The sequence below is a fragment of the Eschscholzia californica genome, unplaced genomic scaffold (genome assembly GCF_041429995.1).
Source record: "Eschscholzia californica isolate CP2 unplaced genomic scaffold, dmEscCali1.0.p SCAF_5, whole genome shotgun sequence".
In the NCBI taxonomy this organism is placed as follows: Eukaryota; Viridiplantae; Streptophyta; class Magnoliopsida; order Ranunculales; family Papaveraceae; genus Eschscholzia; species Eschscholzia californica.
In genome coordinates, this window is record NW_028238472.1 from 39,201,512 (window position 1) to 39,216,305 (window position 14,794).

At 36.4% G+C, this 14,794-nt stretch overlaps 1 protein-coding gene across 1 annotated transcript; it reads right to left on the bottom strand.

Moving 5' to 3' along the window:
• Positions 1–72: 72 nt before the first annotated feature.
• On the bottom strand, positions 73–6,590 carry LOC147539108 (kinase with adenine nucleotide alpha hydrolases-like domain-containing protein). The gene is made up of 9 exons (XM_086642147.1): positions 4,908–6,590; positions 4,066–4,217; positions 3,886–3,980; positions 2,666–3,708; positions 2,215–2,375; positions 1,481–1,557; positions 1,247–1,394; positions 602–751; positions 73–481 (listed from the first exon to the last, which is right to left on the bottom strand). The coding sequence occupies exons 1-9, from the start codon at positions 5,083–5,085 to the stop codon at positions 233–235; spliced, it is 2,253 nt and encodes a 750-aa protein (XP_086498273.1). The 5' UTR covers positions 5,086–6,590; the 3' UTR covers positions 73–232.
• Positions 6,591–14,794: the final 8,204 nt, after the last annotated feature.

The window sequence follows — 14,794 nt, forward strand, 5'->3', positions numbered from 1 at the left end:
AAATCGTTATAAGAATTTTATTTATAAGTAGAGAGCTTGAGCTAGAATCTGTCAACCTGTAATACCCAAAAATTTAAACCAAGTCTATTTTGCATTGCCATTTATAGAAGATTCCTTCTTCACTCTACATAGACCTCATACTTCCTATTCCTTTACACAAAAGAAAACCAAGATCAAGGCAATTGATATAGAAAAAAGAACCTGGAAATGTATTTATATTACGTGGAACTATTCAAAGATCGTCGTCGTAAGAGGTTCTTCTCGCTTTTTCTCTCTCTAGATAAGCCGATCTTAATGCATCGTAAGAGAATTTTCCACTTAAACTCTCTGTTACCTCATTCATGATTGGACCACTATAATGTTGCTGATGTTGTTGTTGCTCTTGCCATAGAAGCCTTCCGCTCCTGTTCCCAGCCTCGTGTCCAGGTGTTGACATAAAACTGGACTCCATCAACATGTCACCCTCCAAAATTCTTAGCACCTTTTAGGCAAAAAATCATATTACATGTTAAGAAAATTGAGAATAGTTAACCCAATAAATCTAAAAATGTTTAAAATACATACTTCATATATATGTTATATACTAAATGTAGTTTCTTACCTGAGACATACGAGGTCTTGCATGGGGATCTCGACGAATGCACAGAGATGCAGCATGTAGCATGCAATAGACCTCTTGTTCTGAATAACGATTAGCCAAACGTGGATCTATCAATTCGTCGATAGCATATTCTTCTAATAAAGGGCGTGCCTGTACCAGATGTTGTAACATAAGATGTCGAAGATAATAACAACACAAATGAGCTTACTTAAGAGAGCAAGAAACTAATCTGAGTCATTCGATGCTTATTTTCCTTTTACAACAATTTGAGAAGGAAGCCCGACCGGCAGTGCTATAGTTACTTACAGAATATCACTTCGGAGGAATGAAACATTTTATTTTCTTTTACTTAGTCTTACAGAATGCATTGATGACAGTCTGTACCTTCTAATTTGAATCATTGTGATTTTCAAGAAACAATTATAGTTTATAAAAAGAAGTATGTTGTCAGGAAGACACCACATCAACTTCTGAGTCAAACAAAGTAAAAAAATCTAAGGCAAAGAAGCATTTCTCTTATTGCAGAATGGTTGACAGTTATGGACTGTTAGAGTCCTCAAGATGGTGGTGGGGTGTCATTCACCCACATCAGAAGTGAGCAAATAGATATCACTTTGGGGGGAAATAGGGATTTTTATTACATACCCATTCAGTAAGGCACTGCTGACCCTTGGGTCGGTTAATGTCTACAGCTTTTCTTCCTGTAACAAGCTCGACTAAAACCACCCCAAAAGAATAGACGTCAGCTTTTTCTGTAATTTGACCACTTTGTGCATATTCTGGTGCCAAGTACCTACACAGACGCAGAAGAAAGTATTAAAACTTTCGAGAGGTCGGAATTAACAACTTCAAAATGAGTATCACATTTCAATGTTTTACCCGAATGTACCGATGACTCTGGTTTCTACACCCAAGTCTCCATCTGGCTGCCATCTTGCAAGACCAAAATCTCCTACCTGTACAAATCAGGAAAAGATGTCAGCTCCCAATCATTCTTCATGTCCACTTGTATAGCGTTCAATGGTTCATTGTATTCTACAAGTTTCATTGTCCTTCCTATATCCAGTAAATAGATATCTTTTTTGTTTTTCGAGTAGTAAATCAATATATCAATACTCTTCAGTATATAATTAGTTTAACATGGATCAATATCTGCTGTCTAATATGACAATGATTTTAGTGGTAAATAGTATTTTTCACTTGACAAAGATCAGGCACCAGCTGACTTTAGCTTTTGAACCTTCAGTTGTCTTACACTATGCCCACATCTTAGTCAGAAAAAACGAACTTGAGATTAGATATCCAGCTATTTTAACAAGTCCAAAAATAGTATGTCCTCTCTACTAGTCATTTCACTATTTTCAGCAAAAAATCCTCCTTCTGAAGTTTCTCTTGATAGCTGAGGTGCTAACTGCTAAGTAAATTACTATTTCCCTATATCTCGTCGAAGTAGAGAGTATACATAAACCATTATTAAATTATGTTCATGACGTTTGCCAAAAGATATGGCATCATGTAGAAGTACTCCAGAGATGTGATGAAGAAAAGAACACCCATCCACATATAATAAGACCTTCAAATTCTGGTAAAAAGAAAAGGGGAAGAAATCATACCATCGGTTCAAAATCATGGGTAATGAGTATATTATTCGGTCTCATATCACGATGAACAATGCAACCCACTCTACACTCTTCGTGAAGGTACCGTAATCCTCGAGCAGCTCCAACTGCAATCTTTTGCCGGGGAGACCATTCTAATGGTACTCGATTACGTCCTACAGGTTGACGTAGTTTTTGTTAAGCACCAAATATGTCTCTAGGTAAAAACTAAAAAGTGGAACCCCGTCACTGATAATCTTATTTCTCAACAAAAAACTATAAGAATAAATAAATAATAACAAGAAATACTTTTCGCCAATCGGTCTACTCAATGCAATCCAATTCAAAATAGAAAAACCTAAAGAAGATCTTCTAATATTGCTGAGACCATCCAAAGAATACACAATTCTACCCTGAATAAGTTCACTACAAATTGATCAAAAGAAGTTTGTCCCGTGATAATTACCGTAAAGATGAGTATCCAATGAGCCATTGCAGATAAATTCATAAACTAGCAACCTCCTCTTGTCCTCTACGCAAAATCCAATCAGCATCACGACATTTCGGTGCTGAGCACAGCTAAGAACCTCCACTTCCGAGCAAAACTCATGATCACCTTGGGAGCTAGCTAGTTTGTGCTGCTTGACAGCAACAACCTGGCCATCTGGCAAAACTCCCCTGTGAACAGATCCAAACCCACCTTCAGCCAAGAAGTTTGCTTGTGAAAATCCACCTGTAGCAAGTTCCAGCTCAGAATAGCTGAACCACCTTGGCGGTTTCCCAAATACAGGTCCCTTGTGTTGACATATTGAACAAAGAGGAGGCGGGCCTAAAGGTGCATTTCTTGAGAGTGAAACAGCTTCTCTGACATTCCCAGTGAAATCGATATCTGACCTAAAGTTCAGCGTTCCAATCCCAGCTTCACGGTCAAGCTTGGAGAACTTCTCCACGAAGGCTTGGGCTGTGGAAGTTTGGGGCTTATCTTTCATTTTTCGTGAACTCTCCTCCAGATGTTTTGATGATTGACGTCCACAACTAAGAACTTCTGTCATCCATGGCTGGAAGCCCAAACTTGTTGAGGGAGGACTTAGATTCTCGCTATCGGTGTCTGAGTTAGTATCGTCCACATTACAATTTTCTTTTGAGACTGATAAACCCTCTTTCTTCAGGTCACAATTTGTTTCAGAAATGAAAAATGGTGAAGTTCCAGGATCCGAGCTTGATACTGATGATGTTCCAGCTTCAGTTGCAGTAAATGAAGTCTCAAGCTCTGGACTACTAGATGGTGTCACCACTGGCCCTCGAATGGAGTTCAATTTATCGCTTTTGTTTTCTGGATGCCCGTCAAGTAACTCGTCTAGTTCAGTGGGCAACACTCCAGCTACTTCAGGCTCCGTTTTAGGTGATCCAACCAAATTTAAACGAAGAACTTTGGCTTGGGAACGTTTCATAACTACAATATTACATTGCAATTCTTCCATGCAGCGTTTCTCTTCATTTTTGAGCTGTCTGTAGACATAAACCAGTAAAGTAAATAAAGATGCGATTAACAATGACTTAATTCCTGAAAACGCGATAACTTCACAAGAGCTAACAAACTCAGCATCCAGAATCTGTGCCACTTTACTACACACTGCCAAGTTTTAAATTTAAAACAGACAGGTTCTGAGACATTACTATCATTACCTATCCAATACAACCCAGTTAGCTTGAATTCTCTTAGCTTCCGCAGCCACTGCTCCACTTGGTGATCCAGTAACAATCTTTATCTTGACATTTATCTAAAACAAGATTTAAGCACTGGAAACACTAAGAAGCAATCAAGAGGACTAAAGCATAGATGTGATAAACAGATGAGGTACTAACTTTGTTCGGATCATAAACGTCATGGAGCTGAAGCATCATCTGGGAGCATGAATCAGAAATGTCGCACTTCTGCTCTGTACTGGTCCCTGCATAAGATCTCCGGTGTCCACTGGCACAGTCACCAGCAAATCGTGGGAAACCCCATTTTCTCCCTAAACATGAAACAAGAATTTATCATTGGTCCTTGTTATCCAAGTCCAACAACTAGAAAAGTTGCACAATGTGTAAAAAAAGGGGAAACCCCTTACAATTTCGACGGCTCGAATGTCCAAACTGGCCAACCTAGTAATTCTCTGATTTCAAAGTTGACAAGCCAGATATCGAAGAGAGCAACTGGAAAGAATGTGTGATGCTCTAGGTTATTTTCTTTGTACTTAAATCAAATTCGGGAGTTACTATATACTTATATCAATCTATCAACAATACACCCAAAATGAAATTAGGGAGCATTCTGTGCACGAAAAGGGTTTCATTCAGCAAGTGATTTTTAATTGGGGGAATCTAGCCCCCAATTTAGACAGTTCTAAGGTCTTGACAGTTCTTGGTATGGCTTCTGTTGCTATTGGTTTCTTCTCTTCTTACTACTAATATTAGCAACTTTACAAGTCAATCACTATGTTGCAACCTGACATGTATACAGAAAATACTCTAACAAGAACACTAATCAGCCGAAAAGAAATCCAGACAGATATTGGCTGGAAATTCAGAACCCCAATTTAAAAGGTGGAAGGGGCTCAAAAAAACAACAAAGCACTGAAATCAAACCCATTATGTTCTAATTCACAAGAATCAAAATTACAAGGTAGATGATCTCAATCTAGCAAAGAAAAGAAAGGGGTTACCTGAACTGTGAGCAGGGACTACAACAAGCAAAGTTATACAATCCCCAGGTTGAACAACATGAGTCAAAGCCCAAACAAGAGCAGTTCTCGGAATTTCTTTAGACTCCTTAACTGCAACAACAACTTTTTCAGCAACATCTGAACCTTTAAGTTTTCCACGTTTCTGCTGAAGACTCATTGGATCAACCCCAAAGAAATTTTCAGGATTTACTGAAACCCAAGTCTCTCAAATCCCCATCCACAAAGATAGATAGATATACAATGAAGATGAAGAAGAAAGAGACGAAGATGAACTGCTTTAATAATTCTCAGTCCCTACCAAATGTGATATAACCCCCCTCTAGACTTGCTGGCTTATTTATAGAATAAAATAGCAATCAAGGAAGACAAGACACTTTTTAGCCTGTCTGTCCTAAATGAACAGCTTAAAAAATTAACCTACACTAGAAGAGAAAGAAAAACCTAATTCCAAAGATAAACCTTTCAAACACTGAGCGGTAAGATTTTTCAAATCGTTCCTAACTGTACTTTTAAAAACCCCTCTGTTTTCTTTCCCCCTTTCTTTGTAGATCCAACTTTTGCAGAAAAATCTTGGATGTATATTCTAAAGATAGTAATAATTTTCAGAAAACGGAACAGATCTTCAACCTTCCTCTTCACAGTTAAAACGAACTAATTTTGTATTGAGATTGTGATGAAACCACAGAAATGACAGAGATTATTGTTCTTCTTTCTCTTTTGATTCAACTTTTGGAATCTATTCTTCAAACAAAACTCTATATTCCAGTCCGGAAACACCAAATCAAATCATCAACAAGATCCAATTGAAATAACCTAAAACTTCGTACAAGTATCTGCTTCTGTTTATCTCAAAATCAAAACCAGAACAACTGAATAACTCAATTCTATGATAAAAACCACACCTCCTGACCTCAAAATCAACCAGGAAAAGAACAAGTTCTAGCTGGTAAAAAGATTATCAGTTTGATTCAGAACAAATTTCGCCTGAAGTTGTTAAGAGAAGAGAGTTTCAATGGAGTTTGATGATCATGAAATAAAGGTTGTTCAGGTAAAGATAAAAGGATTCAGAAAATCATGATAACCAGCTTGATTTGAAATCAAGTCGTTTTCTTAGCAGTTACTATTTCATCTCATTTCAACATCAAACCAGCGAAATCACGAAAACAGACAGATAGAGAAAAAAAGAAAAAGTGGGATGGTATAGATGAGTTTGGAAGAAAAGATAAAATGCATAAATCTAGGGTTTTTTAACTTCCCCTGGTCTTCAACTACTTCTTCACCTACTTACTGCAAGAGAAACAAAATAAAACTCAAACAAACCGGTAGCAGTGAATTATCAAACTCTCTCTTTCTCTCTCTAAAACACTTTCTCTCTCTAAAACACTTTCTCTCTCTTCTGTCCTCTCTCTCTCTCTCTCGTAATCTCATTCAAAACAGTCTGCACTACTCAATCTCTTTGGCTGTTCTATTGCACTGGCAGATTTTCTGCAAATGGCCGCTGGAAATACTATGTGACGAAAATACCCTTTGTCTGAAACTATATTGCAATATGGGGTTTTTAGAGTTTAGCCCCTCGATACTAATTCTTAATTGAGTTTACTCCTTCGATAATGGGTAGTTGAGTTTACGCTCCTAGGTTTATTGTTTTTTGTTAAGAACTCTAAAGCAATGTTTGACTTGTTGAAAAAGAATATGACAAGAAAAATGACCGGTAACGTGATTTTAGTAATTTTAATACTTTACTTTATTGTTGGGTTTGGTCAAGAATGTGATTCGTAATGACTTATTTTATCTGTAGATTATTTAAATTATGATTTTAATTCTTACGCCAAACATAATTATAGTATTTTGCTAAATATAGTAAATCTAAAAGGATAAATTCAATTGTCAATTATTAAGGGGTAAGCTTAATTACCAATTAGGGTTGAGGGGGAAGTAAAGAAACCCTATAGAATTTGGTTCAAATTTGTTCAACCGAACACAAATGCCCCGAAGATAACTAAAAGGAGTTTCTTGGGTCTCGTGGAAGACCAGCTATATAAGCATCTCTAGCAGCTATGAGGGAAAGTATAGAGAGAATTTGAGTGTGAGAATGGAGGATGGGTTGGTACCTTATTCCCATCCAATTATTGCTTGGCGGGGGCAATCCAACGACGGGGAGCATCCCCTACATGACCGTTTGGAGCCCAACGGTCATGTGTGGGATGGTGTTAATGTAGAGTCGACTGAGCACCGCACCCCACCTTCCCCTTGGGGCTGAGCCTCAGCTTAGACTAAGAGCAACTTCAACCCTAGAGGGGCTTAGGCCTAAAAAACCACTTTTTCAATCCAAAAAAAAAAAGATCAACGGGTTCAGTCTGAAAAATCAACTCCTACCCAAAAAAAGATCAAAGGGTTCAGCCTCAAAAATCAACTCCAACCCAAGAGGGTTTGGGCCTAAACTTGTGAATGTGTTGAGGACATCTTTCATCAAGCATGAGAAAAATAGTGTTAAATTTGTGTAATGTAATCGCGTGTATAATATGGCAACTCACACACTTGTCTCCTTTTGAACATAGGAGTGTTAAAAAATTTTGCGACTACGTTATACAATCCTCTTTGGGGATGATTAAATTCACTCTCTGTATTAAAAAAAATACATCAAAGAAATAATATCAATTGTAAATAGGTGCCTTTTTGGGGAAATAAAAATATGTTCCAGGTAAGAAAATTTTGGGTGAAAACAATTTTTTTGTTTCCTCCAAACACTACCCACTTTTTATGTTTTATTTTTTTCTTCCTCCGTCTTCATTCTCACCTCCATCAACTCCGACGACCATTAATTTTGACGACAACAACTTGGATCATCTCTCTCCGTCTTTTCATCTGTCTCTCTTGATCACTCCCTCTTCCTCTCTTTCTAATTTTTTCAGAACTTAGAGAGATAAGAGAGAAAATGAGAAGAAAGAAAAGAGAGAGAGAAGAGAGATAGAGATGGCGTCGCCGACCATCTCCCACCAACTACTTTAAGGTGTGTTTGGTAATTCGTATTTTATTTTCCCACTTCTTCTCGATTTTCTTTTGTATGGCAGAAACACTAACCTTGTAAATATAAGCCCAAAAGTGGGCAAATTTCAAGAAGCCCTTACTCAAAATTTGAAATGTATGAAATCTGTGACATTAATCGTATAGTTAGGTTAGCATTCATCTCTCTCTCCCCCCCTATTCAACTCCAACTATCAAGTGCCACCTCATCTCAATACCCCAATTAAATATCTTCAGATGAATAACTCAAATGTTATTTTACCCAACTCCCGACGTACGCAAAGACCAATATATGAGATCCAAATTTAACGGCGTTGGGTTTACCCATATTAACGTTACTGATTAATTACACCTGAGAATGGGATTTGACGATGACTTAACGGAGAAAAGTTTAAGTTGACGGCTGACAAGGTCAGTTTTGGCGGTATCTTCGGATCGGTGTCGCAGGGTTGGAACCATCGAAATAATTGTTTACGTGATTCGAAATCTGATTATAAAAACAGTGGGCAACATTTTCTTTTCGAGAAGAACACCTAGCTAGCTAGTTGGCTTGGCCCCATCCCTCTCCTCAACCTTATTCCAACACCCTCTTCTTCCTCCAATTCCTCAAACTGTTTTTTTCTCTTCAATAGTTATTTTTAAAGTCAAATTGTTTAAAATCTAAAAATCTAATGCCAATAAAGAGGGGTTACAAAATTAAATTTTTTTTTTTAAAAAGAGTTATTTTCTATTTGGTCCCCTACTTTGTGACCAGCTTCTTTTCTGACCCCCTATTTTTTATAAATTTAAATTTGCCCCCTCTATTTTCATGTAAATGACGTAACTATCCTTCCTAATTCCAAAATAAAAATATTAAAAATAAAATATTTCCACCTCACCTCTCTCTCTCTTTTTGGGTTGTCTCTCTCCACCTCACCTCTCTATCTCTTTTTGGGTTGTTTATTTAGCTTGTTTCGATTTTGAAATTAAATTTTTTTAATATTTTTATTTGAAATTAGGAAGGGTAGTTACGCCATTTACATGAAAATAGAGGGGCAAATTTGAATTTATGAAAAATAGGGGGCAAAAAAACTAGTCACAAAGTAAGGGCTAAATAGGAAATAACTCAAAAAAAATATGAAATTAGTGTAATCTAAAAAATAATGTCGGAGAGTCCACCCTGTTGGTGTAGTGATTAGATACTCACTTCGTAATATAGAAATCCCAGATTTAAGATTTATTGAACTTTGATATAAATATGTAATTTAGTTGTGCTTTAAACTCTCTAGGATGGACTTTAACCTTTTTAGGATGGTCTATAAGAGGCTTAATTCAGGCAGTCATAGTACTTATTTAATTCATGAATCATGATATACTTATGTGTTATCTCTTCATGATGTATCATTGTCTTATAATGACTATCGTTGTCAATCTAAAGAGAATCGGAGCTTTAGAGTGGTTGAAAAGTAAAAATATCAGTGTATATAATTACTTCATCGCCAACTTTTCTATTTTTATACAGACGCATTTGTATAACAAAATAAAAGATTACATGACATGTTGGATTTTGGTAAATGTAATACACAAATTGCAATTTGTATATTACGAAGTGCAATTTGTAGAGTACTATATTTAGCAAAATACAATGCAGAATGACATTGTACCCGTGGCATTATATATATTGGAGTTCAACTAAAATAAACTAACTTTCAACAAAAAAAAAATAAACATAACTAAACTAACATTTTTAAATTTTAACCTCTTGAGTTAAGTTTTTTTACTTTTAAATTTGACTTTGGGAGTTGCGCCACATTTCTAATTAGATGGTGGTGTCCTTCTTGGTCTTTTAAAATTTTGTCAAATTATTTCACCTTTTGCAATCAATCTTTCATAGACATTTGATATTTTCAGTTGTTTTCAATGTCACGCTCATTCTAGCAAGTATTTTAAAGACACGTGGTAAGCATAAATTATTTTTACTTTAACGAGTCACAGTGTGATTTTTTTTTTTTATGAAGACAGTTTGAATTCACTAATTGGTTTTATTATGATGAAGAACAAGTAATCAAGAAAAACAATAGAAAAGTAAACAATCAAACTGAACACAAAGAGATTTACATACTTCAGTTGTACCTACTCCACGACAAACAATGACGCGATGATTTCTACTATGGTAGGAATAACAAGTTATATATGAGATTCGTGAGTATGAATAAGATATTTCTAGGATTTATGTTTATATAGCCACAAGAAACCCTAATCCCACTGACTCACTGACTCTCTATTTCTGATTCTCGAAATACACATGGGTACCCTCCACCGCCTTAAAAAACCCTGCCTCGAAGATCAACACTGCTTCAGAGATCAATCATGCAAAACAGGTCCAAAATTTCATGCCGAGGCCGTCCTGAAAGCGGTTTAGTGGGTCGCACACCGAGTTAGATATCAACTCATATTCAAGATACTTTGAACAGGTTCCACCATGTCTATAATTTTAATTTTGATCAAAAAGTTACGGCTTAACATGAACTTTAGAGTAAACGATAAAAAACCTTAGAATTATTGAAGCATTTTGTTCCATTTTAGCCCCTCAGATGTGACAAACTGACCGTTTTGATTCCCTAAATCATTATACGATTATTCTTCTCCTAACAAGCATGTTTTAATAACGAAAGTACGAGTTTAGATTTTTGTTCCAAAATTTTCCTTCTTTTATAAAACATTTATTCCCTGCTCTTCTCATCTGCTATCACAATGAAAACAAAGGGGAAGTACTTTGTTTGTCTCTTTTCATAAACCCGCACAGAAGTGGGCAAAAGAAAACCCTTATCTTTCCTTTGAATTTAAACTAAATGAAGGATAGAGGGGCACCCCTCTTCCTTCGCCTATAAACCAGCCGAAATGAGACAAGAGTTTCCCCCAATCCTCAATTATTCAAGTAGGATTTGCAAACCCCCTTCCCCCTCCCCTCTCACTCCCACTCACTCTCTTTCTCTCTCTCTCTCGTTTTTTTTAGTTAACAAGTGAAACTTCATCAATAAAAAATCTTCTCTCTCTCTCTCTCTCGCTTTTTTTAGTTAACAAGTGAAACTTCATCAATCAAAAATCTATTCTCTCTCTCTCTCTCTTTTTTTAGTTAACAAGTGAAACTTCATCAATCAAAAATCTTGTAAAAACGGGGAGACTTCTTTGGTCTTCATTTGAAAAATCAGATAGGTGATCAACAAAAAAAGGAGATTAAAAGAATGAGTGAAAAATTTATCATAAAGAAGGGTAAAATTGGAACATAATTGTTTTTACTTAACTTTCCCTTAACGTAATAGTTAGCTAAAGGCGAAAATCATGTGTTGGACAATCTAGGGGCCAAATTGGTTTGTTCGTCATATACGGGCGGTCAAAGTAAAATTAACCCATTATTTGATATTTGAAGATTAATTTTGTAATCTTATTCATGTTTTTTTTTTAGAAGCATCAATAATATGAAAGTTAATCTTCGTGTTTTATAAGAATTTAATCCAATTTTACTTTTAACTACACTTACATTTGAGTACCTTGTCTAGTTCGTACAAATGTCGAGTGAGTGATGCAATTGAACATTCTACTTGTTCCTCTGTTGATGAACTTTCGATTATGCATTTAACAAAGTTTGTTTATGTTAGTTTTTCGATGACTTCAGGAACGACATGAAACGTGGCTTTATGTATTTTACTCGTAACTATATAAGCATTGTTTTTTCACATATACTGTATGTGATTCCATTTGAAGCAAAACTAAAATAACAAAAGATTGACATTGAACTAATTTTCTGTCCGAACGAAAATAGAGATAAAAGAAGACAATAAAATAAAAATGCTAAATCAAAAATGAATATTTATTTAACAAACACAGTTAAAAAGAAATCAAAACTGAAGTTGCTATATGTTAGGCCAAACCAATAAGTTTGTCACATCTTTGGAGCTCAAGCGGACTAGCCCTTGCAAAAATTCTAAGAAATATACTACTTCACTTTCTACCGTTATGAATGTAGGAATTAAGTTTTGTATCTTGGGTAACTAAATACAAGTTTGGTAATTAAATATTGTTTTTTACTAATTAAGTTTTTGTATCTTTTATGATTTTTCTTCTTATTTCTTTCTCTATTTACTACTTTCTGGTTACTCTATCAACATCTCAAATCTAATGGTGATAACTCCAACCAATTTTTAACAGAAGACTACAAAGTTGTCTCTTTTCAAATTTTGGTTGGACTCTATTTGTTTATGTCAACCAAGACATTCAAATGTATATAGTTATGATTCAAATTTATGATAGTTTATTGATGTTAAAGTAGTAAGTTCATAATTGTAATAATTTATGCACGTTTATAAAGAGGTGTTTGTTTTGTTGTGGTTAAAAAATATTAAAGATCAGAAGAGCCAAAGACCCTGAATTCCATAACCCTAAAAAAGTTTAATATGTTAATGAAGAAACTAATTTATTAGAGAAAGTGATATTAAGATTTGAAGATGGAGTAAAGTATTGTAATTTAATTCAAAATTGCAGATTAACTACAAGATCAAGATAGATTGCATGTGATTGCAAGAATGTACATTCATATAATTATTTGATTAATCCTAATCAAAAGGTGTAAGTAAAGTTAGGGATTGATTATTGTACCAATAAGATATAGTAAGAACTTTTTATAATAAAATTATTACTACCAATTCAATCATGACGATTATCGACAGTCCTTCCTGCTAGGTCTATCCAATTCAAAATTTACAGAGAACTACAAAGTCTAAAGACTCAAGCTAAACTGATGCAGGGGCATCCGGCGTGGAGACTTTTTCCATGGCCAAATCGGGCCGTAGGCCATCTGGCCATGAAGAATAGTTTTTAGGAAGTCCCAATTTTAGTATGATTATTAGAGAATTTAGGTTTAGGAATTTATGTTATTTTAGTATTTCCAATAATTGGAAGGGTCCAGATTTGAGTCTAGTTATTTAGGAAGTTGCAGTCTTTTAATTATTTAGGAAAGTCTAATTCAAGTCTATCTAGGAAAGTCCAAAATCTTATAAAAAGATGTCTAGTTTGTCCATTATGCTCAGATTGAAGAGAAACCTCTTTGAAGTTTTAATAAAGTTGAGTATTTTAGAGTTATTTAGCCTTTATTTTATCGTTCTTATTTAGTTTATTCATCTTCTTTAATTCCGCTGCGTTTCTACATCAAGTGGTATTCAGAGCCATAAATTTTTTTTTCACTTTTATCACCATGGTTAATACTACTACCACCGCTACACCAGCTAGGGAGAAAACACCAACCTTTTCATCAGAATGGGACAACATTAAAGAACGACTATCTGCAGGTAAAAAGTTGGAAGAAGGTTTCAATGAGTACAAAAAGGAAACAACAGAAAAATTCGATAAAATCGATCAACGTTTCGATCAACTCAACGACTCCATCAACATCATCTCCAAACAACTCGAAGGTATTGTAAAAACCAAACTCCACCTCCCACCACTATCACAACTCAACAACCCTCACAACTACCGACTACCACCAACACCACCCGACTTCCACCTCTCGGTTTTCCTCCCGAACCCACTACACCACTCTTCGGTCACACCATTAGCAACCCCCCTCCGGTTATTACTCCACCCTTCATCACATCTTACTCACAAAACACTCCTTTACAACCACCTACGTACCCCTCCTATACCCACACACCAACACCACCATCGTTCTCCTTCTCCGAGCCAACTACAACACCACATCGACCACAACACGAATCCCCCTTCTCAGCCGAACACCTTCTCCTCACCAACGCCCAAACCAACAACCGAAACAATGCAAACCACCACCAACCGATCGTCCCTTTGGGAACCACCCCAACCTACCAAGACCCTCGTCTTCTTTACCCTTACACCTGATACACACCAAACCCTATCAACCAAACCGAGAACCAATCACAATATCAACCTCATCACACCCACCACCACCTCCAAACCGAACCAAGATACACCACCTCCGTTCGTGACCCGGTTACACCACCTATCCACCACCGCCGTCCACATGAAACCCTACACCAGTTAGGCAACCATGACACCGAGACGACCCTTACCTTTCATCAACAATCCGACCACATACCACTCCCACGTAACCGAGAACCATTCCAACCAATAACCCGAAACCGAGAACCCAACCTCACCATTATCCAAACCCGAGAACCCAATACACCTACCGACCATCCAATCACCCTACCCCAACGTCCACCATTAGTTTCCCGAAACCCTCAAACCAACCTCGAACATAACACTCAACCAACTGAAACCGAGTGTCACAACCCCAATTCCTCTTACCGTATTCGAATGGAAGTACCATCATATAATGGTTCGATAAATATTGAAGATTTCTTGGATTACGTCTCACGACTCGAGATCTTCTTTGATGTTATGCAAGTGGAAGGTCCTGAACAGGTACGTTGTGTTACTGGTTACTTATCTAAAACTGCTCTTACTTGGTGGAAACAGGAATCCAAAAATCGTCGTTTATTACACCTGCCTCCTATTTCTTCTTGGTTAGAGTTGAAACCATTAATGTTCTCACGATTCCTCCCTCCCGATTATGAGAACCAATTGTGTGTTGATTATTTACGTTGCCGTCAAGGAAGACGTTCAGTTGAGGAATATGCTTCAGAATTCCAACGACTAATTACAAGGCTTAATCTCCCAGATTCAGAATCAATGAAAGTGGAAAAATTCAAAGACGGACTTCGGAATGATATTAAAGATTTGGTTAATTTAAGGTCTTTCAATTCAGTCTCTGAATGTATCAGTGTAGCTCGGTCTTTTGAATCAGATTCACGTTCCATCTTCCGGGGACA